The sequence below is a fragment of the Trichosurus vulpecula genome, chromosome 9, assembly GCF_011100635.1.
Source record: "Trichosurus vulpecula isolate mTriVul1 chromosome 9, mTriVul1.pri, whole genome shotgun sequence".
NCBI classification, from domain to species: Eukaryota; Metazoa; Chordata; class Mammalia; order Diprotodontia; family Phalangeridae; genus Trichosurus; species Trichosurus vulpecula.
Genome location: NC_050581.1, coordinates 72,438,578 through 72,454,706, shown reverse-complemented (window position 1 = coordinate 72,454,706; position 16,129 = coordinate 72,438,578). Strand labels below are relative to the sequence as shown.

The window sequence follows — 16,129 nt, the reverse complement described above, 5'->3', positions numbered from 1 at the left end:
GCAAAACCATTTTATAGACCCAGAAGTGCTATATAAATGTCAGCTATCCTTTGTATTATTATGTTGTTGGTATTATTATCAATCCTGAGATATGTTTGTAACTGATTTGTATTTAGGCCGTACTTTTGCTGCCACTTCCCCCCCCCACCCCAATCTAGCTTATAAGACCTCTGGGTTTTTCTTTTCTTTTGTTTTAGTGTAAATATATTCAGTTTTTACTTTCAGAGAAATTTCATTTTAGGCATATGGCCTGTATTTAAAAGGACTGCCATACTATAGTTAACATTATAGTATTATTTATACTCATATTAAGCTTTAAATGATTTCATTAGCAGTGATATAGGGTTCTTTTTTAAAGTGGCTATTTGATTGCTTTTTAAGCTGTGCCTAAGAACAGAAGCACATACTAAATGTTAGAGAATTATGAAATGTTAGAAATTGTGTAGAGACCTTCATTCACTTTGTAGATGGGGAAGCTGAGGCTAAGAAAGAGTCAGTGACTTTCAGAGTTACACAGTTAGTTCATGGCAAAGCTGAAACTAGAGTTGGATTAAAGTTAGGTTCCCTGATTCCTAATTTCTTACTTTTTGTATGGTACCATGTTTTCTTAGCTGGATTTGTCCTATATTTAACTTACTTATGGAGCACTTTGAATAAAACAGGCCCTTAATAAGCATTTGCTAAATTGAATTGACTTTTAACAAAATATGTATGTGTATATATGTATGTATATGTGTGTGTATATGTACACACACACACACACACACACATACACACACACAGAGTTTTGTTTTGTTTTTAGGAACAGCCACTAGAGTAGTCAGAATGGCAACTCATATTTCTAAAGTATGAATTACAACACTGTAATTAGTTTGCAAAACACTTTTCCCTCAAAAAACCTATGAGATAAGAGTGCCAAAATTATTGCCCACTCCTTTACAAATAAAGAAACAGACTCTCAGAAGTAAATATATTTGCTCACGATCATACAACCTGCGAATTGTCTGGTAGGATTGAAAGCTAGTTCTCTTGACCCAACCAAGTCCCCTGCTCTTTCCACACTACCTTGGCCTGTCTCTGATATAGGAAGTTAGAGTTTAGTCAGAAGCATTCCTAATAAGTGCAATTTATCAAAATCATTTTTCTTTGAAAATTGCATGAAACATTATAGTCCAGATAGGGCTGGCAGGTGGGGAAATGTATTATAATTGTATACAGAGCAAAGGGCCTGACTTGGTCTTTTGACTAGTGGAGCTTTCTTCAGTTTGATGACTGTGATTCTAATCAGAGTCCTTTTAAGCATACTTCAAAGCCCAGCATAGGACCCAGCACATACCTTCAGGCTGCCTTTGCTTGATTACACATCTCTCTGTTAGCAGCCTCATCTTTGGCCAGGTGTCTTTCTTGCTGTGGACGACTGATTCCTTTTTTCCTCTTCATTGCTTAGACAAAGAAATGTAATACTGATAGAACTACCATCCAGAGAAGAAACCCACTGGTTTGGAAATCTCATTCTCTTGAACCTTGAAAACATAGATGCCAGTCAATCTCTGCTTCTGTTAATTTCACAGCCAATGATAGAATGCGGTTAATTAGTACCTTTTTTATTTAAAAGCACTCACCACCTGTCTTTATCTTCCCTAAATTTCACTGCACCCCTCATTTTAATTTTAAGGTGAGTTTTGTGTATGTGTGTGAAAAAACCTATCCTAACATCCTGTGATCATAAGTTTTAAAGTTGAAAGGAACTTCAAGACCATATAGCCCAGTTCTGTCGTTTTACAGATGGATTGTAGCCTCACAAAGAAATTGAGTCTTGTATATACAAGTGGTTTGCTCAAACTTTAACTATCACAAAATGAACCTAGTAACTTTATTTTCCCAGCTATGTTTATAGATTTGTCAGGGTTTATTAATATGCAACCTATGAATCGTTTTTAGGAGTAAAATAATCTTTAAATTCAGTTTTTTTATTTTATTTCATTAAGAGATTGAATCATGAAAATGTTTTATTAGAACCCTCCCCTCTCCCTTATATGAAAAAGAAAGTATGTTTACTATCTTTGGGTCTTAATTGGTTCTAGACACTGTTAGCCCTGAAGATACCATGATGGCCAAGAAGTACTTATAGCTGAATTCCGTTATATTTCCTGCATTTGTCAGAGTGTCTAGTCAGAGAAGCCCTGGCCGCTATATAGCAGACACATAATGCAGCTGGATTTTCTGATCTCAGGCAAAGCTTTTAGTGTCAGCAATGAGAACAGTCACCTTCTGACATCCAAATGGAGTCTTTGAATCTGGAATTTACCAAAAGAGAATAAACGTAATCTCTGAAGTGTCAGATTTGCAGAAAGAATGCTCAATACATTTGCCAAGAAAATGGGCAGACACCATCACAACCTCACTTGTCTTAGCATATGATGTTTTGAAGATTTTACTATCTGGTGTTCACTTGAAGCCTAAATAAGCTGATGAAAGCTGGTGAGAACCTTGAGAGATCAACTAGTTTCCTCGTCTTATCTTTCCTTTTCCACTCATAGTCCTCTGAAAGAATCCAAAAAGTGTTCCGCCACAGATAAGATATTATTTTTAGCTATACAGTAACATCTGTTTTATCCTCATCAGGTTTACCACTTCTAAAGAATAATAATCCATACTTATTTTTTTCTGACATTTAAGGTTCTATCAATGCCTTCTGTTTTGTATTGTTTTACCTGTGTAACAAAGAAAAAGTGAAGCAAAATTAACTGACAAAGTGACCACTTCTTATTGTGTCTGCCAATTCAGCACCCAGTCCCCCAACACTTTCCTGCAGAGCTCAGCTTTCTGTAGTACTTTAAAAGCACTGTCCTCCTAACACACCAGTGACGTAAGTAGTACAAGAATTAGTAACCCCATTATACATATGAGGTAACTGAGGCTCTAGTAAGTTAAGTGGCTTACCCAGAATGACAGGATTAACAAATATTAGAGCCAGGCTCTGACCCAATTATACTTTAGGTCTTTTTCCTCTGTACCACATTCCATATCTGCTTCCTTTAACTTCAGATTTGCTAGTTGAGACCTGTAAATCCAGTTCCGATTTTATACCTGGATTTTCTCTCATGCTGTTTGATTAAAGCGGGGTGGGCAGGGAGAGAGGTATATGAAAATTCAGCTTTGGCAGAGACTGTTGCATATCATTTTTTGGTAAACTGAATTCATAATGTGGTGACAATAACAAAAGGCCAAGAGTTACGCGTTCAGCAAAGGAATTAGTTGCTGTCTTGGTGGTGGTGCTCGTCACAGTCTACTATCATTGCTGTAGCATGATGAAAAGCTCCCTTGTCTTTTTAAGAATATATAGTTTACAGAAACTTAAAGAAATAACAGTAATAATCATTATTCCTAAATTTGCCAAATTGAAATATGATATACAAAATTGTGTTCAGTTCTAATAATTCTTAGACTTTTAAACAAATTATGTTTAAAGAGCTGAGCATAGTTACAATGACATCCAACTGATTTTTCAAAAATGCATTAACCTAAATGGTATTAGAGGACTTTTTCCCATAGGGAGAGTATTTCTGAATTCATTTGCTTCATCCTTTCATTTATCTTATGTCTGCCTTGTGTAAAACACTATACCAGGGAATGTACAAGGATAAATACAATAGTCATTGTCCTTAAGGAGGTTACAATCCAGCAGGGACATGCAATAAGTAACATGGTGAAGGGGAGAGAGCACTGGAATTGGAGACGTGGTCTGGGTCTAAATCTTAGCTTTGTTATTTATTCCCTGTGTGAATTTGATTGAGTGACCTAATCTCTGTTGCTCAGTTTCCTAATCTTGTAAGTGACAGGGCTGAACTAGATGACGTCTGAGGCCCCTCCAGTTTTAGGTCCTCAAACCCTTATATGGTGATGATGAGCAGCTGGACACTTAGGGAAGTAAATGTTGTTTGGGCTCAACTGCTTTGTGAGAAAGTGAAGATAAAAGATCGGGGTGGTAGGACCTGGTTAATAATAGATTAAATGTGTTCTTGTAAGGCTACTTTTTTCAGGACAACATTATGTGGAGTTATGCCTATCTCTGGTGGTTGTAGTTTCTTTATTCATTTTTTCTTAATTTCATATTTCTAGCACTTTGTTTTTTTTAGCCTTTCACTAAAGATCTTTGTGCTTTCATCTAGTTTTATCTTTATACTTTGCTTTTAGTTTGAAAGAAAAGTAATTGCTGGGAAACACATTTAAATTTATAATGACTAAGTTTGGAGAGGCATCATGGTGGATAGAAAAGGGCTGGCTTCAGGAGTCAGGAAAATATGAGTTCAAGCCCCATCTCTGAAAAATACTTGACCTTGTATGAGTCACTTAACCTCTTCATGTTCTAGCAGCTCTCTAAGTAGACAGGTTCAGAAGGTCCATGAACATGAATGGGAAAAAAGTAGATTTTTACTTTTATTAACTTCTAATGGGAAATGAGCACTTCCTTCAATTCTGAATTAAATAAAAAAGCAGTAAAACACATTATTCTAAGGTGTCCATAGACTTCACCAGCTTGCCAAAGGCATCCTAGCTACAAAAAAAACATTAAAAAGCCTTACTCTGAGTTTAACAGTTGCAGAGAAGGTGACGACATGCATTGGTAAAGGAGGTTCCTCACCTGGAATTCCCTCTGTGATGACATTTTAAGTCCAAGTCATATTTCCTTTAGTGAGGTGTATTTTAAAGCGGTAAAGATTTTTTTTTCTTTTTCTGGGTTTACTTTGGGAGAAGGGAGAAGAATCGTCCATGGGAATCCATATGTCCTTCTCTGTCATTAACACCTGCTATTTTAGTCAGATAATAGTGATTTCAAATATTTGCTCTTAATTTTGCAGGGCCTGATTAAAGTGAGGGGAGATCGATGCTGGAGAGAGCTAACCTGTATGGACTATCATTATGAGGTAAGCTAATTACAATGGATTTACTCATTTATTTGCCGTATTGATAAACCTGATTTTCAGGGTCCTGCCCTGATGATTACCTTTTTCTGTATCTGATGTATTGACTTTCTATCTATGATATATAGTTACAATAGGGGTTCTATTTGTGTTTTCTAGCATTACTTTATTAGGAATAAGCAAGGTAGCCAAAGCAAACAAAGCCAAAGAATATTCACATTTGGGGCCTTGCGAGCAACTCTCTTGAAAGATTATTGATTGCAGGGGAAATTCAAGCACAGGAGATTTTTGTTGTTCAGTCTTTTGTTTGTTTTATTCTGGGTTTTTTTTCCGTGACCCCATTTGGGGTTTTCTTGGCAAAGATACTGGAGTGGTTTGCAATTTCCTTCTCTAGCTCTTTTTGTAGATGAGGAAACTGAGGCAAACAGGGTTAAGTGACTTGCCCAGAGTCACACAGCCAGTAAGTTTCTGAGGCTACATTTGAACTCAGGTCACATTACAGGTGTGATGCTCTATGGGCTGCACCACCTAGCTCGGTGTTTATCTAGTTAGATATAATTGTTTTTATTTTGGTTTTTGATTCTGTCACCTTTTATGTAGGAAAAGAGATGTAATCAAGCAATCTTAAATACTTGCTACCACAATTACACTTTTGAATTTTATATGAGTATATAATAGCCAAAGAATTAGGTAGCTATCTTGGTGCTTCACCAAATAAATAACCTTTCCTACTTCCTTTGCAATGGGAATGAGCATACTCATAGGAGCACTAGAATTCTCATTGTTGCTAAAAACATTCTTGTGAAATCACGAATTTCAGAATTGGAAGGGATTTTATTAGCCATCTAGTTCTGCCTGAACAGGAATTCCCTGTGCAGCATATTAGACAAATGGTCATCCAGCTTTTGCCTAACTACAACTATGTTTGTTCTACTTAGCCCCAGAAGCCAAGTAAAACAAGCCCAATCTTTTCATGTGTCAGTCCTTCAAATACTTGGGAAATTAGCATCCCACTCTCCCCAAGTCTTTAAGTTACTGGTCTAAGAAACTCCATTTCCCTCAACTTATTCTCAAAGATGACAAAAATGGAAAATGACACGTTAAAGAGGTTACAGAAAGATAGGCACATTAATGCATTGTTGATAAAGTTGTAGATTGGTACAGCCATTCTAGAAAATGATTTGAAACTCTATCCAAAAAAATCATTAATAACTATGAATATATCAAAGAAAGAGGAAAAAGGGCCTGTAGATAGAAAAATATCTGAAGCATTTCAACTAATCCTCACAAAACATGATCTTGAGGCCATTGACTACCATTATTGTGTGTAAATACTTTCTAATTTATCAGTGCCCCTTCTTAATTTCGTTCTTTTTGCACATTTGGTAAACATACTATCAGTACTTTTATCTAGTTAACCCACAGAAATGTTAAACATCGTAAGGCACAGATCCCTGGGTACTCCATTTAGATATCTCCTTCCACTGACATCAAATCATTAATTACTATACTTTTGTACTGCCTATTTAATAGTCCCCAATACACCTAAATACTGTCATCTACCTCTGGATCTTGTCCATATAATGAGAATGAGAGTTTTTGTAGAATGTTTTTCCTAAAATCTAGGGAAAGTGCATCTCTACAGCATGCTCCTAATTAAGCAGTCTAGTAACACTGTCAAAAAAAGAAATGCGATCAGTCTAGCATGACCTGTTGTTAATCACTGCTCACATTTTATATGTTTAGCAATCAGCTCACTAAACAATATGTTTTAAAAAAATTTTTGCCAGGAATTGAAGTTATGCTCACTCCTCTCAACGCTGTCCCGACTCCAGTACAATCTCTACTCATCTGTCAAATTGATTTTCCTAAAGTGCAAATCTGACCACATCACACACAGACATAGACACACCCCACCCCTGTAGTTTTCTTATACCTTACTCCCCTCCAGGTACTCTGCAATCAAGTAACACCAGCCTCCTTGCTGTTTCTTGCACAAGACACTCTGTTTCCCACCTCCATTGATTTTAACCTCTTGCCTACATTGCCATGCCTAGAATGCTTTCCAATGCACACCTCCGCCTCCTGACTTCTTTCAAGTCTTAGCTAAAATCACTTCTTCCCAATCCTCTTAATGCTAGTGCCTTTCCCCTGTTGATTATTTCCAGTTCTCCATAATTGTCTGCATATTGTCTCCTCCATTAGACTGTGAGCACCTTGAGAGGAAGGGCTGTTTTCTCCCCATTCTTTGTATCCTTAGCACTTAGCATAAAGCTTAACACATAGTGGGCATTTTAATAAATGTTCATTGGCTGACCTAAAGTCATTTTGAAACTGCACTCTTGCACTTTTTTCCCTTTTCAAAAAGGGGACAACCTTTGCTCATCTCATGCTTGGAATGTTTTTTCTCTTCATCTCTACCCTTCACAATTTCTACCTTGAAGGCTGAGTTAAAATATAAAAAAAATATAAAACATTATCTGATTTCTTCAGCTAAATGTATTTTCTCACCTTCTTAAAAATCTTCCCGAGTTTTCCTTTGTCCTCATTATGCCCTACCTTGTATTATACCTATCTATATGTGTGTGTCATTCCCCCCATAAGAATGCAAACTCCTTTTCTGAGATAGTAATGTGCATTTTAACACGTATTTTTTCATTATATAGACATGTATACGTTAGATTACTGGAGTACTCCATTTTCTTCACCGTATCTTTTTGCTTTAGAGAATTATTTTTGACACTCGTGCTTGATCAGATGCAGTTTCAGATTTTTATAAGAATTTTACTGAAAAATCCTGTTTTTGAGAACTTCTTATCTGAAAAAAAATTTAGTGAGTTAAGGAAGTGCTCTTATAATGACAAGCCTTCATTGCTTTCTTTTTTAGTTTACTTTAAAATCTGATTTGTGATGAGAATGACACAGTGTGCTCAAGGCTTTTCTTCATAGAGCATTTGTTAAACACTAAAAGAAGAATAAGGTGCGAGGTCCAGGGGGAGGAGATTTAGAAGAAGATTTTCTTAGTTTACAAGCATTTCTTTTCTTGGTTCTCATCGATAAACTACAGGCACACCCTCATCTAACACCGTTGATGGAAACATGGTAGATGAAAATATAGTAATTAAAGCAACATGGGGAATGGGAGAGTTAGTTCCAGAGGAAAGATGTTACAAATTAACAAGCAATTGACCAAATGATGTGATGGAAGGTTTTAGCAAAGCATTTCTATGAAATTATTGTGGAACAGCATTGAGTGAGGCAGTCTTATGTGAGTTGTGTCTGAGACTTGTTGCTTTTAAATAGAATTTTGGATAGTCTTTATCTACAAAGGGCAAGGGGGTGGGGAGATGATTGTTTGAATTGCCGGGTATCCTGGGTAGACTTCCTCTCAGGCAGGTTTCTGATATTGCCTTGAAACTTAGGAAATCAACGTTATGTGAAATATTGTAAAGCTTGTTATATTATGAGGTCAATAATTTGCCTTCTGAACTTTTAGGACTCTACAGAGAGGACTTAGGGCAGTAACATTATAATTACACATGTCTGGCAAAGTATGAAACCTGTTTTTGCCTTTTGGTTCTAAGGTGTGATTTCAGCATAATTTTCGGTAGTTTGGTTAAATTTGATTTGTCTTTCAAAGAACTTTACTTTTAATTCTGAGGAAAAGTGGGTAAAAAAGTTTTAAAAGACTTATTTTTTTAAAAAAAAAGAAAGAAATTTGGATATCAGACTTCTTTTGAACAAAAATAATTTTGTGGCAAAATGTAAAGAAATCAGAAACATATGAGTTAAATTGCCCTTAATAAAACACAAATATGAAAGGAGAAAGAGTGATACCAAACATCTTTGGGGTTAGGTTGAATCTAAGCCATTAACAAACAATTTGACAATTTTTCCTGAACCTCCTGGCTCTTTTATTCCTGGTCATTTCACCCTTTGCAAAAAAATATGAGATAGCAGTAAGATGAGCCAAAGAAGAGATATTAATCAGAGTGGTCATCTAGAAATGATACAATCCAGGCCTTTGGCCTAGCTCTGGGCTGTAGTCAGCACCCCAAAAATTGGTCAGTCATATGCATTTGATTTTTTAAGGATTACTTATTACCCAGTCCATATCTGTGTGTGTTTATGCAAACTATAATAATAAAAAGGCATCATCTGAAAATGAGTAAAACCATTCTCCCAAATAGTTTTGATCCAAAGTTATTAAAACACCCAAGGGAATAGAATTGCTGAACTTTAAAGAGGCAAATTAGTGATAGCTCTAGTACAATAATATCTCACTTATCTAGAGGTCACCAGCACCCACTCTCTGACAATCTCACCTATCCAGCAAGTTTGAAAGGACCTCTCAACTGCCAAAAAACGTTTGTAAAGCCCTGTGTAGTTTATGAAATACTTTCATGTATATTTCATTTTATCCTTATGAGCTCTTTGAGGTCAAGAACTAGGTGTTGCTATTCTTTATAGTATCCCTAGTGCTTGGCACAGTTCATGGCAAGTAGTAGGTGCTTAATAAACACTCGTTGACTGACTGACTGACTTTGGGAAGTAAACAGTAAAAATGTCATTATTCTATTTTTATATATGAGGAAACATGTATGCCCTCAAGGTTACATGACTAGAACATGACAGAGCCTGGACTAAAACTCCTGGTCCCATTCTCTCTGTAGTTTGTAGACTTAGAAACCTTCACTTGAGGCCAGTTTATTCTTAGTTTTTGCAGCATTCTAACAAATTCACCCATCTGGTTTCCTATCCAACAGCATATTAGAAACAATGGATTGACATGGGGAGGGAGTACAGTAAAGAGGAAGGGCTATCAAAACCAGACACAATGACAGCATTGAGAGGCGATGCCTGACACCCTGACAGTGAGGAAGGGACGGAAAAACAGGAGGAGAAGCAACTTACTAAGCAGAGGAGTCTGGAAACAAAGAGCACAGCGGTAAACAGTCTTACACATCCCTATGTAGGGACTGAGTATAACATAGTAAAGTAATTTTTTCTCAATATGATGTTCCTCAGTCATCAAAAAGATTAAATTATTTGCAACCTTCTGTATGGCAAGATAGGAATTTAAACTGTATCTTAAAAATCTTTACAGATAGATTCATGTGGAAGATTTACTCAGGGAAAATGTCTCATCTTGTCATGTTGCTAGAAAACTGAGACATTATAGAGCCAAAAGGTATGAGCAGATGATGCTCAGCAGTTAGTGTAGCCAGCACTATCTTTACTCATAAAGTTCACATGCCTAAGCCTATTGCTCAAGAAAAGAAAGCCATAACTAGGAATTCTGGCACTTGGGACAAAGTCTGTTGGAGGGGGAACTGAGGCATGATCCTTCCTGTGCGTGACTGAAGTAGGCTAGAGATAGAGTTTATGAGATTTGAGGAAACTGAGGAACTGGGAGGCCAACGTTGAAAAGGTGGAGAAGACCGACCCAAACACTGAACTTACTGAGGAGAAGGAAGAGTGAGTTAGAGATTCAGATATGACAGTAAAAAGGATCTGATCTAAATGGAGTGGACTTTGAAAGGAAGAGGGAAACAGGAAGCATGGCAGCTCTGGGTCTGTGTGTGTCAGGGAAGGAGGCAGCTTACTTGGGAGAGGATGGTGACAGATGCGTCTCCAGGAAACAAGCTAGGTTTCAGTAAGCACCAGAAAATGGAAGAAATGTGAGAGGAAAAGACAATAGAGGTCACCTGATCCAAACACTTCCTCTTATAAATAAGGAAACTGAGGCCCAGAGAGATGAAACTATTTGCCTAAGATTACATAAATCTGGTCCCCTAAGTCTACATTCAGGGCTTAGCTCAAGAATTGGCACATAGTAAAGAAATGCTTTTTCATTTATTAATTCATTTACCCTATATTACAGCAGAGAGGAGATCTGCCCTCAGTGGAAAGGGATGTCAGAGGTAGATAAGAACTAGAGGTAGGGAGAGGATTTTGGTGGGGGAGAGGAATGTTGGAGGGGAAAGAAGGGCTGCAGCGGTGGGTGGTTTGGGTCCTTTGTCCTTTTTGTCACTCACTCTTTTCCCCCATCTAATTTTGGGGTAATATCAATATCCTCTGTTTCAAATTGACAGGCCAGGATGTGGGCAGTGTTTGCCACCCTAGAAGGAAAGTGTCCAAGGAGATGGGTATAATGGCTATGGAACTCTGAAGGCTATGAAGTCCAGAAAGCAGAGGAGGGAGCTGATATGGACAGCCCTGGAACCTTTTCCCTCCCCTTAACCACACCCAGTAACTAAGCTAGTTTCAATTTTAAGCAAGTATAGGATTTGACCCAAACTTGCCTTATCTCCTGTTATTGCTGTTTAGTTGATTAGTCTGTCTACCCCATTTGGGGTTTTCTTAGCAAAGATACTAGAGTGGTTTGCCATTTCCTTCTCCAGCTCATTTTACAGATGAGGAAACTGAAGGGTTAGGTGGCTTGCCCAGGATCACACAGCTAGTAAGTTTCTGAGGTGAGATTTGAACTCATGTCCTCTGACTCCAGGCCCAGTGCTTTATCAACTGCACTACCTAGCTGCCCACTGCCATCTCCTACTATTCCCTTTTATATACCCTATGTTTCAAACAAATTGTAATGCTTCCCCCTGAGCCTGATCGAAATTTCTGTTATATTCTGTTATATAAGTACCACCAAGGTACTTGCTCCTCCCTGAATTTCTGGTCCCTCTCTGTCAATGTCTCATCCACCCAGCAAAGCAGAATCAAGTGCTGCCTCCTCTGAGAGCCTTCCCTGACCTCCCTTAATCAGATGGGACCCCTCCGTCCTCTGCTACCTCTCAGAGCAATTTGTTCCTCTCACATATGACACCTAACACCTCCTCCCTTATGTTAGATTTATGTGTTAAGAACATTATGCTCTTTCCTTTAAAATCATATGGGCTTATTTCCTCCTTCAGAAATATGAAAGGCACTAGACAGAACTCTCAGACTTTCAGAAAAACCTTACTTTATTTCTTTACCAGAAATTCTACAGAAGTTGCCTGGGTTTTTTCAATCAAACCTGTTAAATGCTATTATTCTTTTTATTTGGGGACCTTTTGTCAGTGGACAATAGGATATCTGGCAGACTGAACCCCACTGAATAAATAGAAAATTTTGTAAGATAAAGGTGCCAAATGAAGAATAGCAGGCACATGGACTTAAAGGAATTCAATTCATTAAACATTTATTAAACTCTTATTATGTGCAAAGCAGTATCCTAGTCACTGGGGTTACAAAGCTAAAAGAGAAATATTTCTACTGGAGTTAGGTGGAATACAACATGAACTCAAATAGGAAATCTAAAGGAAAATTTCTGACAAAAGGTCCCCAAATAAAAAGAATAATAGCATTTAACAGGTTTGATTGAAAATTCAGTAGGGAAGGAGTGTGGGGGAAGCCTAGAGGTGGACTACGTGCTTTTCATTTTCTCTCTCAGGTTTTACCTGATTATCCAAAACACATTCAGCAGTTTCTTTCTCTGCTAGGAATTTGAGAATCTACCTAGCACTGATTAAGCACTTACTGTGTAAGTAAGCACTGTGCTAAGCACTGGAAATACAAATATAAGCAAAAGAAACCCATTTTAATGGATTTGTATATTTGTTACTGAGATAGATTTGAACTATTAATTACTTACCAATAGAAATATAAACACAATAATTACTCCATCTAAGTAACTTAGTTTCTAATGGCAGAAACAAATACACACACACACACACACACACACACAAACACAAACACACACACACACGTAGTCCACCTTTAGGCTTCCCCCACACTCCTTCCCTACTGAATAGCAGCACATCTCCCTATTTTGTCTTCTAGGAGACAATGGTTGCTCTTCTAGGAAGCAGAACCTTCAGAAGACTCTGTAAGCCCCACTCACTACTTCAGCTTGGTCGGGTTTCCAAGCTAGAGTATCCATGTCTGCTTCCCAGCTCTTCCCTTTGAGGATTGAAGGCAACATTATAAGTTTTGCATTCCAAGTTCTATATCAGGTCTGAGGGCTCCTAGAGATGCCTGACTGCCTTCCCTGCCCCCACTCCTTTTTCAAAGAATGTCAGTTTTGAATTAAAGATATTCAGCTTTGTTAACAACAGAAAGTCCCTCCTCAATCTAGTTAAAAGGCTTACTGGAGCTCATAGTTATGGTTATGACAAGGCTGCAAAGGAGACTGAAAAATGGTCAGATGGGTGGGAGAAGAACCTCGAGAGACTAGTGTCAAAAAAGTCCAGGGAAGAGACGGTATTCAAGAGAAGGTCAGCAGTGTCAGATGCAGTCCATAGATCAAGACCATCCATTTTGGCAATTAAGAGATCATTAGTAACTTTGGAGAGAGCAATTTCAGTTGAGTGATGAGGTCAGAAGCCAAACTGCAGAGGGTTGAGGAGTGAGTGAACAGAGAGGAAGCAGAGGCATTGAGTACAAATAGCTTTTTCTAGGAATTTGACTGAAGTTGGGAGGAGAGAGAGGATGACAACTTGAGGGGAAGATAGAGCTTAGTGAACTTTTTTTTAAATATAGGGGAACAAATTTTTGAGTAGTAGGGAATGAGCCGGTAGATAGGGAGAAGTTGAAGATTCAAAAGGGAAGGTATGATTGAAGTTAAATCTGCTGGAGAATGGGGGGGAATGAGGTCAGCGACATAGGTCTGGGGTTTGGCCTTGACAAAGAGAAAGGGCAATTCGTTGTCCAAAACTGGGGCAGGGGTGGGGGATGGAGAAGAGTAGGAGATTCTTTCAAAAGGTTTTGACACGAAGAGAAGAAAACAGTTTACATCAAATGGCCTCAGTTTTCTCAGTAAAGTAATGGGTCTTCAGGGGAGGGGAAGGAGGGAAAAGAAGGTCTGTAATAGATTCTGTGGGGAGTGAGATAGAAAACCAGTTAGGGAGGAATAATAAGTTATCTTGCTGCGGAGAGGGCCTAATTGACATTGGATACCATAAATTTATAATGTACCGAGTCAGCACAATTGTGTCACTTCCTTCTCTTCCATTCATCAGAATGTGAGTAGAGCAGAGGAGGCAGATGGTGAGTTATCCAGGGCTAAGGTTTGACAAGATGAATGAGACAAGAGCTCAAAGGGATTCAAAAGCTGAGGACATTGTGGAGTTGAATTGGCTAACTATAGGATAGAGATTGAATAGAGAGAGTGAGTTAGGGTGGGTATAAGAGGCTGAGAAAGTGCTGAGGGGTGAAATGAGGAGGTACATTGTCAAATATGCAAATAATTATAGTGACTTTATTTAATCTCCTCTAATTATTCTGGTTCTTCATCCAGTTCACAGAAACATGTTGTTCAGTTGTTTCATCACCTATGAGTCTTCATGATCCCATTTGGGGTTTTCTTGGCAAAGATACTGGAATGGTTTGCCATTTCCTTCTCCAGCTCATTTTGTAAATGAGGAAACTGAGGCAAACAGAGTTAAGTGACTTGCCTAGGGTCACACAGCTAGTAAATGTCTGAGGCCAGATTTAAATGCAACTGTGCCTCCTAGCTGCCCCTCACAGAAACATAAAGCCTTATAATTCAGCGCTACTCTTCAGGTAAATTAATTTAAATTCAGTAAATGTTTACTAATTGCCTACTCTGTGTAGTACACTGTGTTCAGCATTGGGGATGCCAGAGGAAAAAAAAAATCAAAATCTGCATTCCTCCAGGAACTTATAGTTTACTGGTTGGATAAAACATAAAGATAAATAAATGCAGTGTTATTGGGAGAGGAAAATAATAGTTTTTTTTTTTAAAAAAGGAAGATCAGGAAAACCTTCCCGTAGGTGCCAACTGTGAAATGAATCTTAAAGGAAGCCAAGGAGTCTAAGAGGTAGAGGTGAGGTATACAACTTCACAGAGATGGAAGATGGAGTGCTAAGCTTGGGGAACAGTTGGTAAGCCAATTTATTTGAAACACTGCGGGCATAAAAGGAATAATATGAAGTAAGTCTGTTAGAAGTAAGTTTAACTAGATTGTGTTTTAAACACTAAGCTGAAGAGATTGTATTTTATTCTAGAGATAACAACAAGAAACCTCTCAAGATTTTTGAACCAGATAATGCCCATGGTCATGCCTATGCCTTAGAAAGATCATTCTGGCAGCTGCTTAAATAGTTATTTGGGAAGAGAATATACTAGAAAGAGTCAGGATGAATTGTATGCTATTGCAATAGCCCAGGAAAGAAGTGATTAAGGTCTGAACAAGGGTAGAGTTATGTGAGCATCAAAAAAAAGGTTAGATGCAAGAGAGATGACAAATCAACAAACACTTGGTGACAAATTGGATATGGAAAATGAAAGGGACAGAAAAGTCAAGATTTACTGTGAAATTGTGAACCTGAGCAACCAGATGGATGGTTATGCCCTCCATATAAATAGTCATATTTGGAGGAGGAATAGGTTTAAAGAGAAAGGTAGATTCCATCTTGAATATATCATTTGAACATCCCAAGGGTCATTTAAGTGGAGCAGAACTGTAGTTCCAAAGAAGAGATTAGGGCTGGATACAGAAATTCTGGAATTAACTGCATAGAGACAAAATTTTTAAGTCATAGGAGCTAATGAGACAATCAAGGGAGAGAGGATAAGGGGAAAAGAGAAGTGGGAGAACCCCTGGACAAGATGGATTTACAAGTGAATTCTACCAAATATTTAAAGAACAATTTCCAATATTACATAAAATGTTTGGCAAGAAAACAATACCAGGAAAAGCAGTTGTCCTATCAAAGTCCTTTTATAATACAAATATATTCTTGCTACCTCAACTAGGGAGAGTCAAAATAGAGAAAAAAATTGTAGACCAGTATCCCTAATGAACATTGATTAAAAAAAATAAGCAAAATATAAGCAAGGATAGCATAGCAACATATCACAAAAATTATACAATATAACCAAGTTGGATTTATACTAGGAATTCAAGGCTGAATCAAAATTAGGAAAACTATCAGCATAACAGACCATATGAATACAAAAATCCAACAGGAACAGTATATTTATAGAAATAGATGTTGCCTCCCTCCTTTTAAAAAAAAGCTTTTGACAAGATATAGCACACATATTGTCAATATCTAGAAATGTGATTCTCATTTTGCATTTAGTTCATTACTTCTCTAACAGAAGGTGGATACTAGCAATGTATTTTTAATCACATCCTCTGCTCCTCACTCCTTCTCATCCCATATCCAATCAACTGACAAATCCTGTG

General features: G+C 37.7%; 1 protein-coding gene across 1 annotated transcript in view; it reads left to right on the top strand.

Annotated features, from left to right (window-relative positions):
- Positions 1–16,129, top strand: part of LMF1 (lipase maturation factor 1) — a 737,441-nt gene that overhangs the window by 348,585 nt on the left and 372,727 nt on the right. The window contains exon 5 of the mRNA XM_036739038.1: positions 4,863–4,928. Coding sequence (XP_036594933.1) covers positions 4,863–4,928 — 66 coding nt within the window. The remainder of the gene's footprint in view (positions 1–4,862; positions 4,929–16,129) is intronic.